The sequence below is a fragment of the Mizuhopecten yessoensis genome, unplaced genomic scaffold (genome assembly GCF_002113885.1).
Source record: "Mizuhopecten yessoensis strain PY_sf001 unplaced genomic scaffold, ASM211388v2 scaffold10619, whole genome shotgun sequence".
NCBI lineage: Eukaryota > Metazoa > Mollusca > Bivalvia > Pectinida > Pectinidae > Mizuhopecten > Mizuhopecten yessoensis.
The window spans coordinates 98,902-122,461 of NW_018408637.1; the positions used below are offsets into that span (position 1 = coordinate 98,902).

The 23,560-nt window shown below is 36.3% G+C and overlaps 1 protein-coding gene across 1 annotated transcript in view; it reads right to left on the bottom strand.

The window, feature by feature from the left end:
* Nucleotides 1–23,339, bottom strand: part of LOC110461426 (DNA-dependent protein kinase catalytic subunit-like) — a 105,055-nt gene extending 81,716 nt beyond the window's left edge. The window contains exons 1-19 of the mRNA XM_021514871.1: nt 23,192–23,339; nt 16,978–17,054; nt 16,231–16,323; nt 15,818–15,892; nt 15,425–15,533; nt 14,899–15,011; nt 13,581–13,680; nt 13,113–13,264; nt 11,009–11,101; nt 10,703–10,762; nt 10,202–10,297; nt 9,321–9,403; nt 8,982–9,066; nt 7,061–7,229; nt 4,252–4,415; nt 2,305–2,445; nt 1,974–2,110; nt 1,142–1,225; nt 906–996 (exon numbers count right to left, since the gene is read on the bottom strand). Coding sequence (XP_021370546.1) covers nt 906–996; nt 1,142–1,225; nt 1,974–2,110; nt 2,305–2,445; nt 4,252–4,415; nt 7,061–7,229; nt 8,982–9,066; nt 9,321–9,403; nt 10,202–10,297; nt 10,703–10,762; nt 11,009–11,101; nt 13,113–13,264; nt 13,581–13,680; nt 14,899–15,011; nt 15,425–15,533; nt 15,818–15,892; nt 16,231–16,323; nt 16,978–17,054; nt 23,192–23,336 — 2,067 coding nt within the window. The 5' untranslated portion in view covers nt 23,337–23,339. The remainder of the gene's footprint in view (nt 1–905; nt 997–1,141; nt 1,226–1,973; nt 2,111–2,304; nt 2,446–4,251; nt 4,416–7,060; nt 7,230–8,981; nt 9,067–9,320; nt 9,404–10,201; nt 10,298–10,702; nt 10,763–11,008; nt 11,102–13,112; nt 13,265–13,580; nt 13,681–14,898; nt 15,012–15,424; nt 15,534–15,817; nt 15,893–16,230; nt 16,324–16,977; nt 17,055–23,191) is intronic.
* Nucleotides 23,340–23,560: the final 221 nt, after the last annotated feature.

The following is a 23,560-nucleotide window of genomic DNA, read 5'->3' on the forward strand; positions in this document are numbered from 1 at the left end:
AATATATCATCCTGTACATCATAGTAATTAATGTCATATATATATATCATCCTGTACATCATAGTAATTAATGTCATATATATATATATATCATCCTGTACATCATAGTAATTAATGTCATATAAATATATCATCCTGTACATCATAGTAATTAATGTCATAAATATATCACAAACCTGCTGTGAAATACCAACATTTCAGACTGTCTGTTCTCAACTAAAACACACACTTGGCCACACATTGCAGCCGGATACATTTAAGAGGATAGATGCCTGTCATAGGTTTAGAAAATTCCATCATCAAGGGAAATGTCGGTGGTTTATTTTACACAGCTGACATCTTCAACTGATTACCTTGTGTAGGACAATTTATAAGGTTTACATGGAAATTCTGCACTGGTCACAGGTAGTTTTCATAACCAGACTGAAACTGCAATAAGTGAATAAGGGGGTCATGTATACAATGTTAGGATCCCTTCAACAGTCTCTAAGTAATAGCAGAAACAAACTTATTAGGACATGTAGATTTCAGTAATTTCACATTTCCAATCCATCTCCAGTCAGAACATGCACAACTATGGGGGATTGTGCTTAAAAAGTGTGTGATCCCTTACACTAGTTTCTGATAATTAGCTATAACAACAGCTGTTTACAGGCAGACTGGCCGAATGTTTAACTGACTTAGAATGGACGCCAGAAAGCAAGCAAAACTAAATTCAACTTCCTTCCATCTAATGATGGTGGGCTAAAAATGCTACTGATGATTTAGAGACATACAAATCGTCTATTGTCTAGACAACATTCAAATAATCCAATGAAATATTCCAGGGAAGGAGATGAGAAACTGAGGGACCAATTGGATTTCTACTGACTTTATTGTGTTGATCATGAGCATATAATAATTACAAGATACAACATTACCTTGAAAAAGTTGAGCTTGTTTGAAATTTTCATACTCATAGCAAGGAGTTTGTAGAATCCACTGACCAAAGGGTTACTGCAAAAATTAAATAAAAGCAAGTCATAACACTGAAAATTGTTTGTATGAGCAGAATATAATGTTTAAAACTTGAAAATTCATTACATTTTGTCTTCCATTCAAATAGTTAAAAAAATGAAATGTACATAAATGTGTTACTTACTCAGTTGAACAAAGAATGACTTTGTGACAGAATGTAAACATCCACTTCTCAAACAGTTCAAAGTGGACAGTTGGCAGCAGGTCTCTGTAAATAACAGCAAACTGAGTATAACAATGTCTGTAAATTAAAATGATGGGAACTTCACATAAATATTCGCCCTACCCTCATAAAGTGGTCAATTGTGACCTTTGACCCTTTAACCTTGACCAATGACAACCAATATCTAACCAAGTGTAGGAGTTGATGTTAACATACAACAGTTATATAAACTAAATCTGATGAGGTTTTCATGAGTTATCTAATACAAAATGTTTTTAAAAAGTGGTCAATTAACCTGGACCAATGACCAAACCAATCTAATCAGGTGTAGAACTCATTGTTTCCTTACTATGGTGTAAATATAAACTTAATATTGTACAAAAGCCTTTTACTATGGACAGACAGATAGATAGAGGGACGGACAGATGCACTGACACACTTCCTATTGATCACTTTAAACCCCTCTCTACTAAGTGAAGGTATAACAACATTATGTTGTGTTGAACAATATGTCTGTAAACAATGACCTAACCGCCTTAAATACAATTAGCACCTACAGCAGTGTTACAGTAACAGTTGTACTAAGACATATACACATAAATAGAAGGAAGCAGAAACACAAAGCTCCTGTCTAGATGCAATCAAATAAATACACATGTATACAGTGCAAGAGTGCATGTTGGGAAGTGAAACAGCATAATGGAAAATCTAATGTGGCAAAAAGTAAACCAACCCCAGCCTAGTTCTGTTGAATAGGCAAATTCCCCTAAGCATCATGTATAGGAACACTGACCTGCAGAAGTCAACAAGGTTGATAAAGACTTGGTGATCTTTCGGCCTGTTAGGTTGTATGCCCTGAGTGGGGTCACCAGTGACCCCTCCCTCCTCCAGCCCCTCACCGCTAGCCCCTGCCTTGCTGTTTTGGTCAGACTGAACAGCAATACCAGTATATCTCTTAATTAAATTCTGATATGCTACTGTAGAACCACTGCAATCAATTAAAGTAAATAAGCTTTGCTATGTTTAAAGTCAAAGCAATTGATGATTCTAATTTTCATTGATTTTTTGCATGTGTCATATTTGAAGAAACATTTGTTATTTTGATAAGAAAGTTTACACCTCACCTGTGAGGAGAGCTCAGATGTTGAGGTTGAAGTGAGATCAAGCTTGCACAGAATCTTTAATACACATGCGATCAGTTCATCATACAGAACCTCTGTGAGGCGGTGTCTTACATCTAGACTTATGTCAGCAACGGAGAAATCCTACAACAAAACAAAAAGATACACAGTGCCAGGATCATACAGAACCTCTGTGAAGCGGCGTCTTACATCTAGACTTATGTCAGCAACAGAGAAATCCTACAACAAAACAAAAAGATACACAGTGCCAGGATCATACAGAACCTCTGTGAGGCGGTGTCTTATATCTAGACTTATGTCAGCACATAGAAATCCTACAACAAAACAAAAAGATACACAGTGCCAGGATCTAAGACATACATGACTTGACAATAGTATATGTCTGACCTAGATCCTGACACAGTTACAAATTCTGACCTAGACCATAATGTAATATCATATTATAAAGTCAGACTTGATCCTGGTACTGTTACATCGTAAAGTCTTACTTGGTCCTGGCACTGTTACAATGTTAAGTCTTACTTGGTCCTGACACTGATACAATGTAACGTCTTACTTGGTCCTGACACTGATACAATGTAAAGTCTTACTTGATCCTGGCACTGTTACATTATGAAGTCTTACTTGATCCTGGCACTGTTACATTGTTAAATCTTACTTGATCCTGGCACTGTTACATCGTAAAGTCTTACTTGGTCCTGACACTGTTACATTATGAAGTCTTACTTGATCCTGGCACTGTTACATTGTTAAATCTTACTTGATCCTGGCACTGTTACATTGTGAAGTCTTACTTGGTCCTGGCACTGTTACATCGTAAAGTCTTGGTTTTATCCTGGCACTGTTACAATGTAAAGTCTTACTTGATCCTGGCACTGTTACATTGTAAAGTCTTACTTGGTCCTGGCACAGTAACAATGAAAGTCTTACTTGGTCCTGGCACTGTTACATCGTAAAGTCTTGGTTTTATCCTGGCACTGTTACAATGTAAAGTCTTACTTGATCCTGGCACTGTTACATTGTAAAGTCTTACTTGGTCCTGGCACAGTAACAAAGAAAGTCTTACTTGATCCTGGCACTGTTACTTTGTTAGGCTTACTTGGTCCTGACACTGTTACAATGAAAGTTTTACTTGATCCTGGCACTGTTACAATGTAAAATCTTACTTGGTGCTAGCACTGTAACAATGAAAGTCTTACTTGGTCCTGACACTGGTACAATGTAAAGTCTTACTTGGTCCTGACACTGATACAATGTAAAGTCTTACTTGATCCTGGCACTGTTACAATGTAACGTCTTACTTGGTCCTGACACTGATACAATGTAAAGTCTTACTTGGTCCTGGCACTGATACAATGAAAGTCTTACTTGATCCTGGCACTGTTACATTGTTAAATCTTACTTGATCCTGACACTGTTACAATGAAAGTTTTACTTGATCCTGGCACTGTTACAATGTAAAATCTTACTTGGTCCTAGCACTGTAACAATGAAAGTCTTACTTGGTCCTGACACTGTTACATTGTTAAATCTTACTTGATCCTGACACTGTAACAATGAAAGTCTTACTTGGTCCTGACACTGTTACAATGAAAGTCTTACTTGATCCTGGCACTGTTACAATGTAAAATCTTACTTGGTCCTGGCACTGTAACAATGAAAGTCTTACTTGATCCTGGCACTGTTACATTGTTAAGTCTTACTAAAGACTTACCTTGATCCTGGCACTGTTACCTTTTTTTTTTACTTATTTTTAAAATGTTACACTTTGAAGTCTTACTAAAGACTTACCTTGATCCTGGCACTGTTACATTTTGAAGTCTTACTAAAGACTTACCTTGATCCTGGCACTGTTACATTGTTAAGTCTTACTAAAGACTTACCTTGGTCCTGGCACTGTTACATTGTTAAGTCTTACTAAAGACTTACCTTGATCCTGGCACTGTTCAAGAGGCCTGTCCACAATGATATGTAGTCCTTATATGTGATCTTCCTCACCATGACTCCCTCTGGCTGTGGATTGGTAGATTCTTCAGTCTGCTCAAGTTCTACCACAGGAGGGTGTGAGCAGGTCCTGATCAGGCCCTGGAATACTACAGTCCAGGCACAAGTTATTATACTGTGAACAATTTGATGAAAAGTTTCACTACAAAGAAACATAAAGTTTTCCAATATTTGACATATCACTTATATTTACTGTATATCACTTATTTTTACTGTATAGCACTTATATTTACTGTATAGCACATATATTTACTGTATATCACTTATATTTACTGTATATCACTTATTTTTACTGTATATCACTTATATTTACTGTATATCACTTATATTTACTGTATAGCACATATATTGGTATAGCACTTATATTTACTGTATAGCACTTATATTTACTGTATAGCACTTTTATTTACTGTATAGCACATATATTATTATATAAACTTTATAAAGCTTACCTATGATAGAGGTTTAATTTCAACTATATTCTAGGCATGATCATAAGTATATATTGCCTTTATGATATAGCACTGTTTAGGACTGGTCCTACGTTTCCTACTTTTCATATTTTTTCTGGTGTTTTTTTTACTAACCCCAATTTTGAATAATGAAGACTGTTTCAGGAAAGTGTCTCTGACATGACTTAGATTCAATTTTGCACCAAAAGAAGGATCAATAGAACAAAATTAATTACATTGACGGAAGAATCACAAAGGAAAACTCACCAACCTTAATGTGACTATAAGTGTTCTAAATATGTATGTAAGTAATAAATGAGTGAACTGCTGAAATGTGGTTATACTACCTGAATATCACTTACATATAATAGCACAGACCTGCTGAAATGTGGCTGTATCTTACTACACCAGGACTGACCTGCTGGGATGTGGTTGTATTTGACTACACTAGAACTGACCTGCTGGGATGTGATTGCATTTGACTACACCAAGACTAACCTGCTGGGATGTGGTTGTATTTGACTACACCAGGACTGACCTGCTGTCATGTGGTTGTATCTTACTACACCAGGACTGACCTGCTGGGATGTGGTTGAATTTGACTACACTAGAACTGACCTGCTGGGATGTGGTTGTATTTGACTACACCAGGACTAACCTGCTGGAGTGTGGTTGTATCTTACTACACCAGGACTGACTTGCTGGAGTGTGGTTGTATTTGACTACAACAGGACTGACCTGCTGGGATGTGGTTGTATTTGACTACACTAGGACTGACCTGCTGGGATGTGGTTGTATCTTACTACACCAGGACTGACCTGTTGAAATGTGGTTGTATTTGACTACACCAGAACTGACCTGCTGGGATGTGGTTGTATCTTACTACACCAGGCCTGACCTGCTGGGATGTGGTTGTATCGGACTACACCTGGACTGACCTGCTGGAATGTGGTTGTATTTGACTACAACAGGACTGACCTGCTGGGATGTTGGTGTATCTTACTACACCAGGACTGACCTTTTGCAATGTGGTTGTATTTGACTACACCAGAACTGGCCTGCTGGGATGTGGTTGTATCTTACTCCACCAGGACTGACCTGCTGGGATGTGGCTGTATTGGACTACACCAGGACTGACCTGCTGGGGTGTGGTTGAATTGGACTACACCAGGACTGACCTGCTGGCATGTGGTTGTATCTTACTACACCAGAACTGACCTGCTGGGATGTGGTTGCATATGACTACACCAGGACTGACCTGCTGAGATGTGGTTGTATCGGACTGCACCAGGACTGATCTGCTGGGATGTGGTTGTATCTTACTACGCCAGGACTGACCTGCTGGAGTGTGGTTGTATATTACTACACCAGGACTGACCTGCTGGGGTGTGGTTGAATTGGACTACACCAGGACTGACCTGCTGGGGTGTGGTTGAATTGGACTACACCAGGACTGACCTGCTGGGGTGTGGTTGTATTTGACTACACCAGGACTAACCTGCTGGAGTGTGGTTGTATCTTACTACACCAGGCCTGACCTGCTGGGATGTGGTTGTATTAGACTACACCAGGACTGACCTGCTGGGGTGTGGTTGAATTGGACTACACCAGGACTGACCTGCTGGAGTGTGGTTGTATATTACTACACCAGGACTGACCTGCTGGGGTGTGGTTGAATTGGACTACACCAGGACTGACCTGCTGGGGTGTGGTTGTATTTGACTACACCAGGACTAACCTGCTGGAGTGTGGTTGTATCTTACTACACCAGGCCTGACCTGCTGGGATGTGGTTGTATCGGACTACACCAGAACTGACCTGCTGGGATGTGGTTGTATATTACTACACCAGGACTGACCTGCTGGGGTGTGGTTGAATTGGACTACACCAGGACTGACCTGCTGGGATGTGGTTGTATTTGACTACACCAGGACTGAGCTGCTGGAGTGTGGTTGTATTTGACTACACCAGGACTGACCTGCTGGGGTGTGGTTGAATTGGACTACACCAGGACTTAGCTGCTGGAGTGTGGTTGTATTTAACTACACCAGGACTCACCTGCTGGGATGTGGCTGTATTGGACTACACCAGGACTTACCTGCTGGGATGAGGTTGTATCTTATTACACCAGGACTGACCTGCGGGGATGTGGTTGTATTGGACTACACCAGGACTGGCCTGCTGGGATGTGGTTGTATCTTACTACACCAGGACTGACCTGTTTGAGTGTGGTTGTATTTGACTACACCAGGACTAACCTGCTGGAATATTGATTTACTTACCTACACCCGACATTATTTGCTGGAAAGTTGTTCCCTTAGGCATCACGGCCAGGAGCAGCCAGAGTATGGACTTCAGACAGATAAAGGAGAGAGTCTGTGGTAGGGAAGGTAGCTTCTCAATCAACAGCACCAACAGTCGTTCCAGAGAAATGGCATAGGTCTCTGAAATCTGATGCGAGGGAACACAGCTTTTTGAATATAAATGAACTAGACCATGTTTAATAGATACGAAGGCCTCACCTGGTGCATATATTTTCCCTGTCAAGTTTGGTGTGGGTGTGGGACCCTTAAAAATGAAGTTAATTAATAAACATCTGTTTTCTGAGTGCAATCCAAATCAGGAAAATGAAGAAGATGGTAGAATAATAAGAAAGATTTTTTTGTATTGACAATAATTTAACAGCAACCTTGAATTTGGATCTATGACCCTGACAAGCAAACTCATTTGAGGTATCTGTGTTCTGAATATTTATATAAAGTTTCTTAAAAATGAAATATAAATGGTAGAACAATGATGGACAGATAGACATGTTTAACACTATATAGTCCCCTACCCCATTTCATGATATGAGTATGTAGTCTGCTGGTACATTTTAAACTCAGTATAACAATTTTCTTTATGATGAGATCTAATCCATATATCAGTTTTTATGCCAAATAAGGGGATCAGGGGAGGTAATCTTTAACCCCTCAACAAACATTTGTGTCAGGGGAGGTAATCTATAACCCCCAAAATAACATATGTCTCGGGGGGGGTGGGTGTAATCTATAAACCCCTTTATAATATATGTCGGGGAGGTAATCTATAACTCCCTAAATAATATATGACAGGGGATGTAATCTAACTCCCTAAACAATGTATGTCAGGGGAGGTAATCTATAACCCCCTAAATAACTTTTATGTCAGGGGAGATAATCTATAACTCCCTAAATAGTACATGTCAGTGGAGGTTATCTATAACCCCCTAAATAATTTGTAACGGGGGATGTATTACCCTATGACCCTCAATACAATGATTGGTAATCAGGGGAGGTAATCTATAACTTAAATCACATGTCAGAGGAGGTAATCTATAACTTAAATAACATGACAGGGGAGGTAATCTATAACTCCTTAAATACAATGCAATGGTAATGAGAGGGAATATTTAACCCCTAAATAGCATGTCAGGGGAGGTAATCTATAACCCATCAATATTCAATATGTATTTATGTCATCAATAGCACATATTTGTGTCCCAGAGTGATAATCTATAACCCCTTAGTTACATATTTGTGTCAGGGGAGATAATCTTTAACCCATCAATATCACAGTTGTGTCAGGGGAGATAATCTATGTTACATATCAATAAGGCCAAATAAAATTAATTACTTGGTTCTCAGGCCAATTTTTTTCAAAATAGATGCGGCAGGGCGGTATTTATTTTTTCATTTTACATGGCAAAAACGAGAAGAGGGCGATTTTTTTTTTATTGTGTAGTATGTAAAACGTTCATTGTGGGCATTACCTTGTCTTTTTATAGTTGTGTAGAGACCCGTCATAGAGCAAGCCTCCGAAAATCCCCCCACAATGTTCCAGACGAGAATCGCAAACCCCCCATTCCTTATTTGTACCAAAATGAGCGCCATTTGTACACAAGACTAATAAGTCATAATCAGTTTAACGCTTGCCTGTATCTCAATCCTTATCTTTATTCAAACATTTTCAGGACTTGGGTGACTAACAAGTAAAAACGTCATGCGGACCAATTTTCCGGATTTTTTTAAAGATGGCGCATTCACAATTTTTTTTTTATTACTTTCACGATAAAATCGGCAATGCGCACGGTGCCATGAAATGCGCGCGGGCCTGAGAACCAAGTTATCAATTTTTTTTGGTCTAACATGAAATATTTTGTGAGGGAATTTAAGATAAATATACCTCATCCAGCTGTTTGATGATGTTACCAAGGGCCTCCAGATAACTAGGCAAATTAAACAGCCTCTCCTCCAGGTTTTCATCTTGACTTTAACACAGGAAATCCAAGGATATTAACTGTTATACCATGTAGCTTATTTGGTAATCAACAAACTCAAAACTTCAAAATATAAAAAGACTTTGGGAGACATTGCTTTAAATTGTTGTTTAATTAGTGCACTAAAACAGAAAACGAATTGCAAAATTAATCAATACATGCAAGTTTTATCAACATAGTCGCCTTCCATTTCAGTTAAAAGAAAATATTGTCTGATAAAAACTTTAGCTGCAGAATGTTTTTACCTGAGAAACTGCTGTTCACTTTTCGACATCATCTCGCTGAACATGAACTGTACATCTGCTTGCTTAAGGAATGTCTTGCATGGCTGAAATAAAGTATTTAACACAGATCTAGTACTGTAATGGAACTTAACTGACTAGACAACCTTATATCAATAACAGTAACTTAATGATGAAACAATAATACTGACTTAATTATAACAGTGTCTAGCATTTTGATAGCTTCTAAGCCAAGAAATCGAAAATAAAAGTTTGAAACTTACTCACATAATGGTTTACAAATTCTGCTTTAAGTGTTATCTTTCTTCACTTTATGTCATTTCATACTTCTTAATTCTATGTTTTTACTAAGCATGGATCATTTCATTTCGAGAATAGTTCAACTTGATTGAACTGTTTGATTGATAACCTTGTAGTACTTTATTTAAGGACTGCATGCATCCTATCAACGTTAATGATGATGTAAAACAAAGTTCCCTACATAGATTCTCAATAATGAACAGTAATGCATCATGTTCGAATGAAATTGTTTTTCATATGATCAAAATTTTGAGTTAATCTTTACATTAACTTTCAAAACAAAAGATAACATTACATTATGATTCTGTATTGTTTCTTGAATCATGATACATGTTAAACAAACTTTTACCAATTGATGGAATAGCCCTTTTTGTAAGAATAAAGTCATGTTTTCTATAGGTACCATATCACTCAGGTGACATTAACGTGAGTTGGAAGGTTTATTTTGAAATATATTTATATATATGATCAAAACAAGATCGTGACTTTCTGCACACAGTAAGGTTTAAATTTTTGAGTGCATTCAAAATTTAGTGTTTTGCACCCATGATAATGAGGAAATACTAAACTCAAAGCCTACATACAGCAGCCAGAAGCCCGTAGCCCCGTATGGCCAAGGACACTTCCTTGGCACTAGTTGAGGTGTCATTCATTAATGTCCGGAACTCCTGTATGAAGAACTGAAAAAAAACAAAAAAAACATGCATCATCAGTAGCAAAGGTAACACACCTGTTTTTTGTGATTGCTAGGATAATTGGCTACAGTATGACTTCTGCTCCTTTGGCTAATGGTGGCCACAGATTTGTGTCCAGATGAATTTTCACAAATGTGATAAATATACTGTATTTTGTTAAATCACTTGTAACAAAACAATCAACACGCAATCACTTAAACACCCCGACTCTGTAATATATGAATTAACTGTCGAAGTAATGAATCAGATTAATTAACTGTCCAACAGCAGATTTCACTTTACAAAAAATTCCATTTCTGACTTGCTAACATATTTAAATAAGTATAAAACGGAACACCCATATACACGGAAAAATATTTAGCAACAACATAAAACTAAACTGTGTTCTACCTTGAAGACAGCTCCCTCCTTGTGACCTTCCTCAGCTCTGGTCACCAGCATCTCTGATACCTGAACAATGACAAAGCACCAAATAACAGTGTAATATTACTGAATCTAATGTTCTTGTTGAATTAATAAAACTAACCAGAAGTTTAAGATGGAAAATTTACACTTAACTGTAATAAATAAATACATCAAACAAATATTCAAAAATTTCACACTAAATCAACAAAAAATGAAAAGTTTTGCTTCAAGTTGTTAATAGTTCAGAGTAAGAAAACAAAATCCTGAAGGTCACCATAAGGTAATACTGACCTGTCCCAAGAAAGCCTCCATGGCGGACATTCCCAAGTGTAGCATGTCACGGTTGTGGTGGTGACTCCAGTGACGCAGCTTATCATACATCCCCTGTCAAACACATTATTATAGTAACAATTCAATACACTATCACAGACATTAGTAGGGTTATACAGATTGGACTGTGTTCTATGCTGCCTACCTGGTAGTCCTCAATGAGATACAGGCTGAACTGTGTTATACTACCTACCTGGTAGTCCTCAATGGGATACAGACTGAACTGTGTTATACTACCTACCTGGTAGTCCTCAATGGGATACAGGCTGAACTGTGTTATACTACCTACCTGGTAGTCCTCAATGAGATACAGGCTGAACTGTGTTATACTACCTACCTGGTAGTCCTCAATGAGATACAGGCTGAACTGTGTTATACTACCTACCTGGTAGTCCTCAATGAGATACAGGCTGAACTGTGTTATACTACCTACCTGGTAGTCCTCAATGAGATACAGGCTGAACTGTGTTATACTACCTACCTGGTAGTCCTCAATGAGATACAGGCTGAACTGTGTTATACTACCTACCTGGTAGTCCTCAATGAGATACAGGCTGAACTGTGTTATACTACCTACCTGGTAGTCCTCAATGAGATACAGGCTGAACTGTGTTATACTACCTACCTGGTAGTCCTCAATGAGATACAGGCTGAACTGTGTTATACTACCTACCTGGTAGTCCTCAATGAGATACAGGCTGAACTGTGTTATACTACCTACCTGGTAGTCCTCAATGAGATACAGGCTGAACTGTGTTATACTACCTACCTGGTAGTCCTCAATGAGATACAGGCTGAACTGTGTTATACTACCTACCTGGTAGTCCTCAATGAGATACAGGCTGAACTGTGTTATACTACCTACCTGGTAGTCCTCAATGAGATACAGGCTGAACTGTGTTATACTACCTACCTGGTAGTCCTCAATGAGATACAGGCTGAACTGTGTTATACTACCTACCTGGTAGTCCTCAATGAGATACAGGCTGAACTGTGTTATACTACCTACCTGGTAGTCCTCAATGAGATACAGGCTGAACTGTGTTATACTACCTACCTGGTAGTCCTCAATGAGATACAGGCTGAACTGTGTTATACTACCTACCTGGTAGTCCTCAATGAGATACAGGCTGAACTGTGTTATACTACCTACCTGGTAGTCCTCAATGAGATACAGGCTGAACTGTGTTATACTACCTACCTGGTAGTCCTCAATGAGATACAGGCTGAACTGTGTTATACTACCTACCTGGTAGTCCTCAATGAGATACAGGCTGAACTGTGTTATACTACCTACCTGGTAGTCCTCAATGAGATACAGGCTGAACTGTGTTATACTACCTACCTGGTAGTCCTCAATGAGATACAGGCTGAACTGTGTTATACTACCTACCTGGTAGTCCTCAATGAGATACAGGCTGAACTGTGTTATACTACCTACCTGGTAGTCCTCAATGAGATACAGGCTGAACTGTGTTATACTACCTACCTGGTAGTCCTCAATGAGATACAGGCTGAACTGTGATATACTACCTACCTGGTAGTCCTCAATGAGATACAGGCTGAACTGTGATATACTACCTACCTGGTAGTCCTCAATGAGATACAGGCTGAACTGTGATATACTACCTACCTGGTAGTCCTCAATGAGATACAGGCTGAACTGTGATATACTACCTACCTGGTAGTCCTCAATGAGATACAGGCTGAACTGTGATATACTACCTACCTGGTAGTCCTCAATGAGATACAGGCTGAACTGTGATATACTACCTACCTGGTAGTCCTCAATGAGATACAGGCTGAACTGTGATATACTACCTACCTGGTAGTCCTCAATGAGATACAGGCTGAACTGTGATATACTACCTACCTGGTAGTCCTCAATGAGATACAGGCTGAACTGTGATATACTACCTACCTGGTAGTCCTCAATGAGATACAGGCTGAACTGTGATATACTACCTACCTGGTAGTCCTCAATGAGATACAGGCTGAACTGTGATATACTACCTACCTGGTAGTCCTCAATGAGATACAGGCTGAACTGTGATATACTACCTACCTGGTAGTCCTCAATGAGATACAGGCTGAACTGTGCGGCATGCTTAGTAAACAACTTGAGACCAGCACTAGGCACTTGGTAACGGGTGTAGTCTACCTTTGGATCTATGGCCATCCGAGCATATTTAAATATCTCGTACGACTGTTTGGACCCTGAAATGATGTCAACCCAATGATAGATATATTAACAAGTATACTTGGTCATTTTCATTTTGGGAATAATGATTGAACCATTTATAAAATAACCAAACTAAACATAAACTATTACATGACTCTAACCAATAGCATTTAGTTAACAGATACCCAACCATTATTCTTGCTTAAATGATATGGCCAAAGGTTAAAATACAGATGCTATTATAATTTCCCTTATAACACTAAGCTAAACACAGTCAGTGTGGATATATTTATACATGATTTGATAATTAAGCTATTTTTCCCCAGGACAAAGATCTACATGATTTCTTACTGTCATCAGCAGACTGGGTGAAGTTGACCAGACAGGAAGTCAGACCAGCTAGACTGCCCGCTATGATGGACAACTCTGCCTTCCTTGTTTTTGCAGTCATCTGACAATAAACATTACATTTGAAATTTCTACCTATTTCATTACATGTGTCTTAATAATTTGATATTTGTACTATTCTGTTCATTGAAAACATTTTTTTTTTTACAAAATTATGTTTTTCTAAGAATTATCATTACCCTATCTAGAATACAGTTGTTTGCACCAACTGTGTATGTACTTGTCCAGAAGTCTGATGTATGACACCAGTGTTCTGTTAATTACTAGAACTGAAATGTATTCACAGCCAATCAATTTGATTCTAGTTGTACCTGGTACAGATCTGATTATAGTGGTGCACTACCTCTCACACAACAATGGAAATGATGTCATAATTAATTACTTGCACCGATATGGCCATTGACCTACACAGTAAGCAATACTTCACAATGCATTTATTTACTCATTTCAACAAGAGTAACAGCAGAGGGAACATAGGATATGTAAACCTCATTCCCAGTCATAGAGTCTATCTGGATCCTTTCCTTTATATTTAGAGCACTCTTTAATTATTGAATTTTTTAAATATTTTTTTTAGTCAATGGAGACCTTATTTTCCAGTTCCTCTAACATTTTAAAATTTTGTGAAATGGTTTTTAATGACAAGAATTCAACTTCTTTACATATCTGTGCAAATGTAAATGTCACATGACGCTATCAATGATCTTTGAAGTGTACATGAAAGAAGCCTTGTGATTCCATTAACATTTAAATCTAACAGTAAGTACAAAAAGGCTACATGTCTGCAGAAGATGGATCTATGTCGGAAAGGTCAGTTGAAGGTCAAACGCAATCATGCTAAGGAATTCATACCCAATTGACACAGAATCTAAGGAAAGGTCATCTTTGTAACAAAATCACAAAGCACTCCATATGATTTTCATACTTGTACTTCATTAAAAACCTGAATATCCAGTCAATTTTTTAATCACTCATATCACAAATATTCCCAATGATCTGAAAATTTCAAAAACAGATGGGAAATATCACAGCTTTCCTTTCTACACAAACAATGTATATGTAATAATCACAACGTTTCAAGACCAACTGGTCCCTTATATTAGTCATAGCTTGACAAAAGGATTAGTCAGTCTTGAAACGATGTGACACATTTAATACGTATAGTGTTTGTGTAGAAAGTAAAACTGTGACATTACATCTTTCCAAAATGATGCATTTTATTGAAAACTTAGGGGAAAATCCATGATTTTTGTAAAGTTACCTCAGTTTTTAGTGATGTTACACACAGCCCTGTGAATCTCTCAGCATAGCTAGTCATGTGTTCTGGGTACACCTCAGCCACAACCCCTAGCAGCACGAATATGTTCTCTTTCACTGAAACCAAATAACACTCAATGTAACTTTTGATTTAATGAATACTAAGATCACACTTTCTATCAACTTAAAAGAAACAGCTGACAATTTTTATTTTTACTCAGACTAAATCCTCTAATTCAATATTTCTAATGAGCCTAATTTAGCATTACACACAGTTCTTCGAGTCATATCTTAATACATAAAGAATACATATATTAATCTCAGTGTAAACTGAACTTTCAGCATCACACCTCTGATCTAGTTATTTATCCATACACTCTGAATATCTAAATCAAATTGTTAGACTGTAACTGAGAAGGGTACCTGTGCTATTTGGTTTAGTGCTCTATAGGTTTTCCCTTGTATTCTGCATCAATGATCGTTTACATAGACCAGAGAAAACATTCAGACCCAATGTATATAATTGATACCTGTGGAAGACACCTTTGACCCTTTAGTGAGCTCCATGAAAAATTTTTCAATCAGTTTTGGGATGTTGAGGTCCTTTCCAATGTTGGTCCCAGCTGTCAGCTCCAACAACTGAAACAAAGATTTGCCACGGTGTTGCGCATGCCATAACAGGAAGGATAACATTTTTATCAAAATCAATTTACGTCATCAAAAAACAAAAACAAAGACATGGTAAAATGTTAAGTCCTTTTTTAGAAAATACTTAGAAGATTCCAGAATATACCTGGACAAAATTTGCTGTCTTCATGAGATTGAAAATTGGATTGAAAAAAATTAACATGATTATTATGAATGTCTGCAATGGTTAATTGTCTCAAATAACTCCACATCACCACTACACCACAAAACATCACCTTAGCCAAAACAGGAACAGCTCCGTTCTTGACTTTGGCAAACCGGTCACGGAAAAATAAGGAGACACACACATCCTGTCAAAAAAGAAATAAATTTGATACTAAGCAACATTATCCACTGTCCTACAGAATACATAAACTTACATGTAAATATTACCACATTTAATTTAGTCTATCACTATCATCCTGCGGGTCAAACCCAGAAATTGAGTTAATTGCAGTTTAAAATAACCTGAAGGTCTGTTAAGTAAGATACTTTTTTTTAAAGAGAACAATAATAGGCGGTCTATTGTTTTAATGTTATATCATAAACAATTAATACTATCTTTATCATTATTTAACAAATATTTGAAAGTAATATAAATGAAGTAAACAATGTCAAAATCTGTTATTCCCTCCGAGTTTACTCATACCTTTATGTCCACTGTGTAAGGCAGGATTTTCTTCTCAACCTTTTGTATAAATCCAGACAACAGCTCCAGTAGCTTTTGTTTACAGCCAAGGAACTGACCAAATGCAAAGCTTGAGTCAGTATAATCTATATTCTCAGAGACAGGTACTTACAAGTGCAATTATGCAGTTAAAGGAAGCACCTGTATATCTCTTCTAGTTTTGATTCCATTTTAACCATAAAAGATGACTATAAATCAATGAGATCAGAATAATATAATATATAATATTGTCTAGGAAGGACCTCTGATTAAAACTAAATGGTATGCAACACTTAATATGGTTCTTAAAATACTAATTATCATGTCAAACATTGATAACTTTACTTTCTGTTCAATCTAATCTTTTGTCATGATCAGAATATAATGAACCAGCAGTTCACAACGTGAACTAAAACGTTTGGTGTGTTCATAGTACATGTGTATAATATTAATAGCCTAAAGCATATAATGTTACACAATTAACTTCAGAAGTGAGCAAAAACACATCACTTGGTCCATTTACAATGTAACTCAATATACAATACTGTACACAAGAAAAGTTTTGCTGCATCAAATACTCTAGATCTACTTTCACCTGTGAAATGCTTATTTACCCAATGCTAATAGTGCCCTTCTCATATAATTACAATATCTGGCATCATGGTGAGAGCAAAATCCAATAATGAAACTGCATCGAAAATTTCTTGATATACAGTATGTATTGCATACCTCATCTTTGTTGACTGTCTTGTTCAGAAACGTTATGATTCCCTTGTCTTTGTCAAACAATGCTGAACAGCAGAGATCTGTAAAACATGGATACTAGTCATATTAATATTCTTATATACAGTGAAGGGCTACTTTTTGTCAATCCAATAGTAAAGACTTTTGAATATTTTTCTCGACTCATTCTACAGAATTGCTCATTCCACAGAATTTTTAAATAAGTAATTGGTGTTAGTGTTTTAGCTGAAGAAGCTATAACAATGTTTTATAGATTTTTGTTCATGTGATCGTGTTACAGTTGGACATGCATATCAGATGACAATGTGGATGTCTGTCACTTTATTGTCTTATGCAAAGCAACACTGGGCTCAGTGTTAGTGAAGCATACTTGTAGATTTTTGATGTTTATATTCTTGCTCCCCTCAACTGATCCTTTGTATATACAGTTGTGTGACCACACAACGCACCAAAAATAGCTTGCGCACATCGTCCACACATGGTGCGCACAACTGTGCAGTTTCACAATTGTTTGCCCCGTTGTGTGCTTCACTCCGCCCAACTGTGCGATTTGGTACAATTTGTTGATCAATATTACGGAATTGAAAATCATACGGAAGCTTAAGGCTTGTATGCAGTAATGTACACTGTATATATTAATTTCTCATCACAATAATTAAGATTACTGTATGTACAGTTTTATCATGCATGTTACACAATATTACAGTGACCATTAGACTGTCAGGAATGGGTTTGGCTATAGGTAAATAACAATTTGATAAATGACTGGAGTTTTACCTAGCTTGTGCCTGACACAGGGAGCTGATATTGGATACCGAATGACTGTTATGAAAACATAACCGGAATTTAGTATTTGTTAGTTGCATTCGGTTTGGTCTATAGCTCCCCTTCACCTGGATTTCCACACCTCGTCGAGTTACGTAAGTGCCCCGGATGAGGAAAACTACGGTTCAGGTACGTACCTGTACAAAGTGGCTATGTTTACCTGTATATGGGACCAACTCCATATTTGTTGTAATTTTACATGTGTCAATTTAGGTCGTTTCTTAACACAATCTCTGAATTTAAGAAAGTATAGATAGAAAGATGAAGCTAGATTATAGAAATATAATTACAAAATCAAGTTTATATGTTTAAACACCAAACCAGCATATATATTGTAAAGTCATTCCTCTATTTACACCAACCACGATAGTTATCGCACTATGATCATCCATCGTCCGCACAATTGTACGCAAGTAATGATCGTCCAGATTCTTATCGTTCGCACATCGTGCCCACATCGTTCACACCGCACATCGTGTAAGGTTGTGCGATCCCACAACTGTAGGTCATTGGGCATTCACTGTCAATTAAGTGAATCTCAGGTGAGCGAATACTATTTATATATAGAATGCACTTTTTCCTGATAATGGAACTGCATTTAATTTATTTGAAACAAGGCGTGTATATCTTTAGTGCACTCGCATGTTTGTTTAAACTGAACCATGTGAACTTGTTTTAGGAATCGAGCTCAAACCTCTTTTTGGCGACCTTCGATTGGTGTTTTCATTCTAGTTTTTCTCTGTAAAGCAGGTCACTTTTGTTCCCTGTAAGTTGTAACCAGAAAAAAGTCACAAACGAGGGAATTCATCATTCTAGGGATGACCTACAACCTGCTTAAGCCGCCCCAACTCCGCCCACCTTTTCCTCTTTTCTACAAACTTGCTTAGCTTGCACATCAATACACACTCTGACACGGGCGCGTCTAATTACCCAATACTACCCAATACCACCCAATACTACCCAATACTACCCCATACGACCCAATAATGAACCAAATACTTCTTTATTATTGTGAAATAACACCTTTGTAGACGTTATTTCCTTCCATCTGCCATATTTTATCGGGAAATATGCGATTTGGTGCCGAAAACATCACCGAATTGCCGTGACTATGACCCAATACTACCCCATACCACCCAATACTACCCCATACGACCCAATTATGAACCAAATACTTCTTTATTACTGTGAAATATCACATTTGTAGACGTTATTTACTTCCATCTGCCATATTTTTTCGGGAAATATGCGATTTGGTGCCGAAAACATCACCGAATTGCCGTGACTATGACCCAATACTACCCCATACCACGGAATTAGATTAGATCTAAGTCCGTGCCCATACCACCCAATACTACCCAATACTACCCCATACGATCCAGTTATGAACCAAATACTTCTTTATTACTGTGAAATGTTACAGTTATTTACTTCTATGGGTCACATTCTATCTGGAAATATGCCATTTGGTGCAGAAAACATCACCGAAATGCCGTGACTAGGGGTTCGACAATTTACAGGAACGGGCAGAAATCTATTAATTTTTATATAGGCCTATACATTAATGAATATATATATTAGATCAGAGACGTATATAACACAGTTATGGCTTTATACGTCTCCGATTAGATACATTAAAGTATCATTATCGGGTATAAGATATATTTGATAAAATGATTGCAATTACATGATCGGCATTCGGGGCAGAATCGGACTAAATTATATATATATTTATATTTATATTATTATATCTTTTTTATCGGGTACAAGATACGTCATTTGATAAAAGGATTGCAAAGAATTTAAAAAAAAGTATTGCATTGATATGGATCGGGTAAGAACGGTCGACGATTTACAGGAATGGACAGAAACGGGGCAGGATCGGACTTATTTATATATATTTATTGTATATATTTAATTATCCTTATCTGGTATAAGGTATATTTGATAAAAGAATTGCAATTACAGGAACGGGGCAGGATCGGACTAAATATATATATATATATATATATATTGCCAGGCCGAGGTTCCAATTTATGTCTCTGTTTTATTCTATAAAAAAGGGTTGTTCAGAGAATTATATATTACATATATAATAAATATGTATCTGAGTTATTTTCTCATTTATATATATGACATTGTTATTGCGATGTCATAACACCTGAAACATTGGAAATGACATTATGATAACTAAATTTTAATAACTTCATAACTTATACTCAACTCTTAATAAATAGCATGAATATATTTTGAGTGAATTAATTGGTGTTAATGTGTAGATTACAATCCCATCACGTCTACGATCTTAAAAAAAAGAAAATACGCAATTTTCCAACTCAAAAAAGGGACATCAATCTGAAAATTAAATATTATTCTATATGTAAATATAAGTTAATTGAAATACGTGTTTTACGTAAATAAATATTGAAGTCCATATGTTGGATTGTTAGGCCTTATCTGTTATAGAAAAACGATACTGTATATTAATTGTATATGTAAAGAAGAAAGAAACACGGTGAAACGCTTTAAGTTTCATTTTTTTTCAAAGGCCGATGTGGTCAAAACTGATTATCTAATTCCGTAATAGTAGACAATAGACTTCTTGTTCCAATGTTCAAGCTGGTTTTAGGAAAGGCTACTCTACAACTGAAAATATATTTATCCTTCATGCTTTAATATCTATATACGTTTCAAAAAGTAATTTTGGGGTTTGAAAATACCAATATGATTGAGAAATTACGTGTACAGTTTTGTTAAAGAATTTTAAACATACGTAGCTCCACAGCAAATATAATGGTATATGGTGAAACGGGTAGGTACTCGCTGGATATTGAAATTAAATCTAGAATGATAATGTTTTGGTATAAACTAATTACAGGTGAAAATAAATTGTCTAGTATAATGTACAAGCTTATGCTGAATTTACATAAAAATGATTTCGCTGATTTTAAATGGATTTCATATATCAAGAATCTATTCAATTGCACGGGACTAAGTTTATGTTTAAAATTAGATATTGTACACGGAATTAGATAAAGTCCGTGGTTATGCATTCATATAACTTGATGTTTTTAAAGACTTAAATTTGTTTAAATAAATTTGACGAGTATTTAGTAAGAGTAGATTTACTTTTCACGACCATGTATCTTTAGTATATATTGGAACAAATCTATATTTATACATATTATATCGATAGTTGTTATAAATAAAAAAAAATCCGTAGAATGTTCATGTACGTCAATACGTTTATAACGTTCATTGCATAATAAAATTATTTAAACATTTGTTCTAATTTAGTTGACTACAAGTAATTTTGGGGGAAATCCTCTATTTGCCAATTCTATTCAAAATTTATCTCCGTTTTCGTCGTCATTGCATATCCAATATATATATATATATATATATAGTTAAGTCAAGTCAAGTCAATTTTGTTTATTATAGTGTCATATATCACAATTACATCGTACAAGTATATAGTTACACAGTATAAACACATATAGTTACATAATTTATAATATCATAATTTTGTTAAGAACAGCTATTATACATAATACATTAATAAATTAAAACAAACTATCACATGTGCCAATCCAGAGAGCAGGTGATTGGGACAGCCCCTACCTAACAAACTCCTGGATTTTGTCCTTACATATTACATACTATAATAGTTAAAAGGTTTCTTTTATATTTACTGCCTTAAAACATGATGTCTTTAAAAAAACAATAACAATGGTGATAAATAAAATGAATAATTTCCTAGTTCTACATTGTAGTGAAATTTAGATTTCCAAGGGTTGGGGAGCCCCCTTCCAGCGAGGTCTGCTAAATTCACACTAACTAGTAGCTAATTATATTTAAACGGAAGATTATTTTCATAAAAAAATGTTTCTGATTGACACCTGGTATCATATTTAACAAATGCATTAAATAGAAAATGTAATTGTATATGATGTTCAGCCTAAAATGGCTTACAAGACACTGTTTAAAATTATAACTAATCACATAGACTGCTACGTCTTCTGTACATATTATATAAGTGGTTTGCAAGTGGAATTTGTAATTCCTCGGAAGACATTATAAAATTAAATTATAATATATATATTTACCTGTAACTGTGATTTAGATCACGGACTTAGATGTTAAATAAAATTGCAACATCACGGTATCTACCATGTATCTATAGAGATCACATTTACTTGAGATGGCCAACGAGTTGAATAAAGTATATGTGTATACAGTATCTCTTGGAGTCGAATCAAGTTTTCATGTCATTTAGTATTTTGCTTTCGGATGATCAAAGACGTATATATTACGTAATGTAATATATACGTCTCTGGATTGATGTATAAGAAGCGTAACGTAATTCCTTTTATTAATCTATTTAATTTTTACATTACTTAATGACAACCTACTCGTCTACCCTTCATAAGATTGGTCAGGGAACTATATATGGAAAAAATATCTAGCTTGTCCAAAACAGACTATCTGTGAGTTAATCAAGTAATTGAAAGGACTTCGAATCATATACAATCCATATACTTTTTGAATTTCGTAGTATTTGAGTATCTAATTTAACTGAAGGTTCTTCTCCAGCATTGTTATATAATTGATACTGTTATGTTTAACAAAATTGAATAACTAACATTTATGAAAAGTAATTTAAAATTTTCTAAATATTTCCTGCTAAATTTATATATATGATCTTAATAACACCATTTTATGACATGAATAGAATTAATATAGTATCATGTAATTGCAATTCTTTTATCAAATATATCTTATACCCGATAATGATACTTAAATGTATCTAATTAAATATATATATTCATCAATGTATATATAATAATTAATAGTTTTCTGCCCGTTCCTGTAAATCGTCGAACCCCTAGTCACGGCATTTCGGTGATGTTTTCTGCACCAAATCGCATATGTCCAGATAGGATGTGACATATAGAAGTAAATAACTTCAAGAAATGCGATATTTCACAGTAATAAAGAAGTATTGGGTTCATAACTGGATCGTATGGGGTAGTATTGGGTGGTATGGGGTAGTATTGGGTCATAGTCACGGCATCTCGGTGATGTTTTCGGCACCAAATCGCATATTTCCGGATAAAATATGGCAGATGGAAGTAAACAACGTCTACAAAGGTGATATTTCACAGTAATAAAGAAGTATTTGGTTCATAACTGGGTCGTATGGGGTAGTATTGGGTGGTATTGGGTAGTATTGGGTGGTATTGGGTAGTATTGGGTAGTATTGGGTAGTATTGGGTAGTATTGGGTAGTATTGGGTAGTATTGGGTAATTAGACGCGCCGCTCTGACACAAGCATTGATCCAAAACGCCGGTAAAACAAGATCATGACAACTACCAATCTCTTTATCGTCGATTTCGTGAAGACATAATTGACTGATGTCTGAGATGATTCCATTGCTCTGCTCCACTGCCGAGGCATCACCGGCTTTCAGGCACTTGTGGAGAGACCGCAGGTTGTTCTCCAGCAGGCTTGCCGCCATTTTAACCATACAAACCAAAACAATATCACGTGAGGGCAGTAAGGGGAGATAACCTGGAAATGTCTTATAATTTATACATTCGTGCAGTACGTACATAGCCTAACTGTTGACACATATATATATATGAACAAGTGCAGAACAGCAGTTACGACGAATTAAGTAAACGCCTTGGCAGCTACTATATACGAAATAGACGAACACTGGAAATATCAACGGCAAAAATA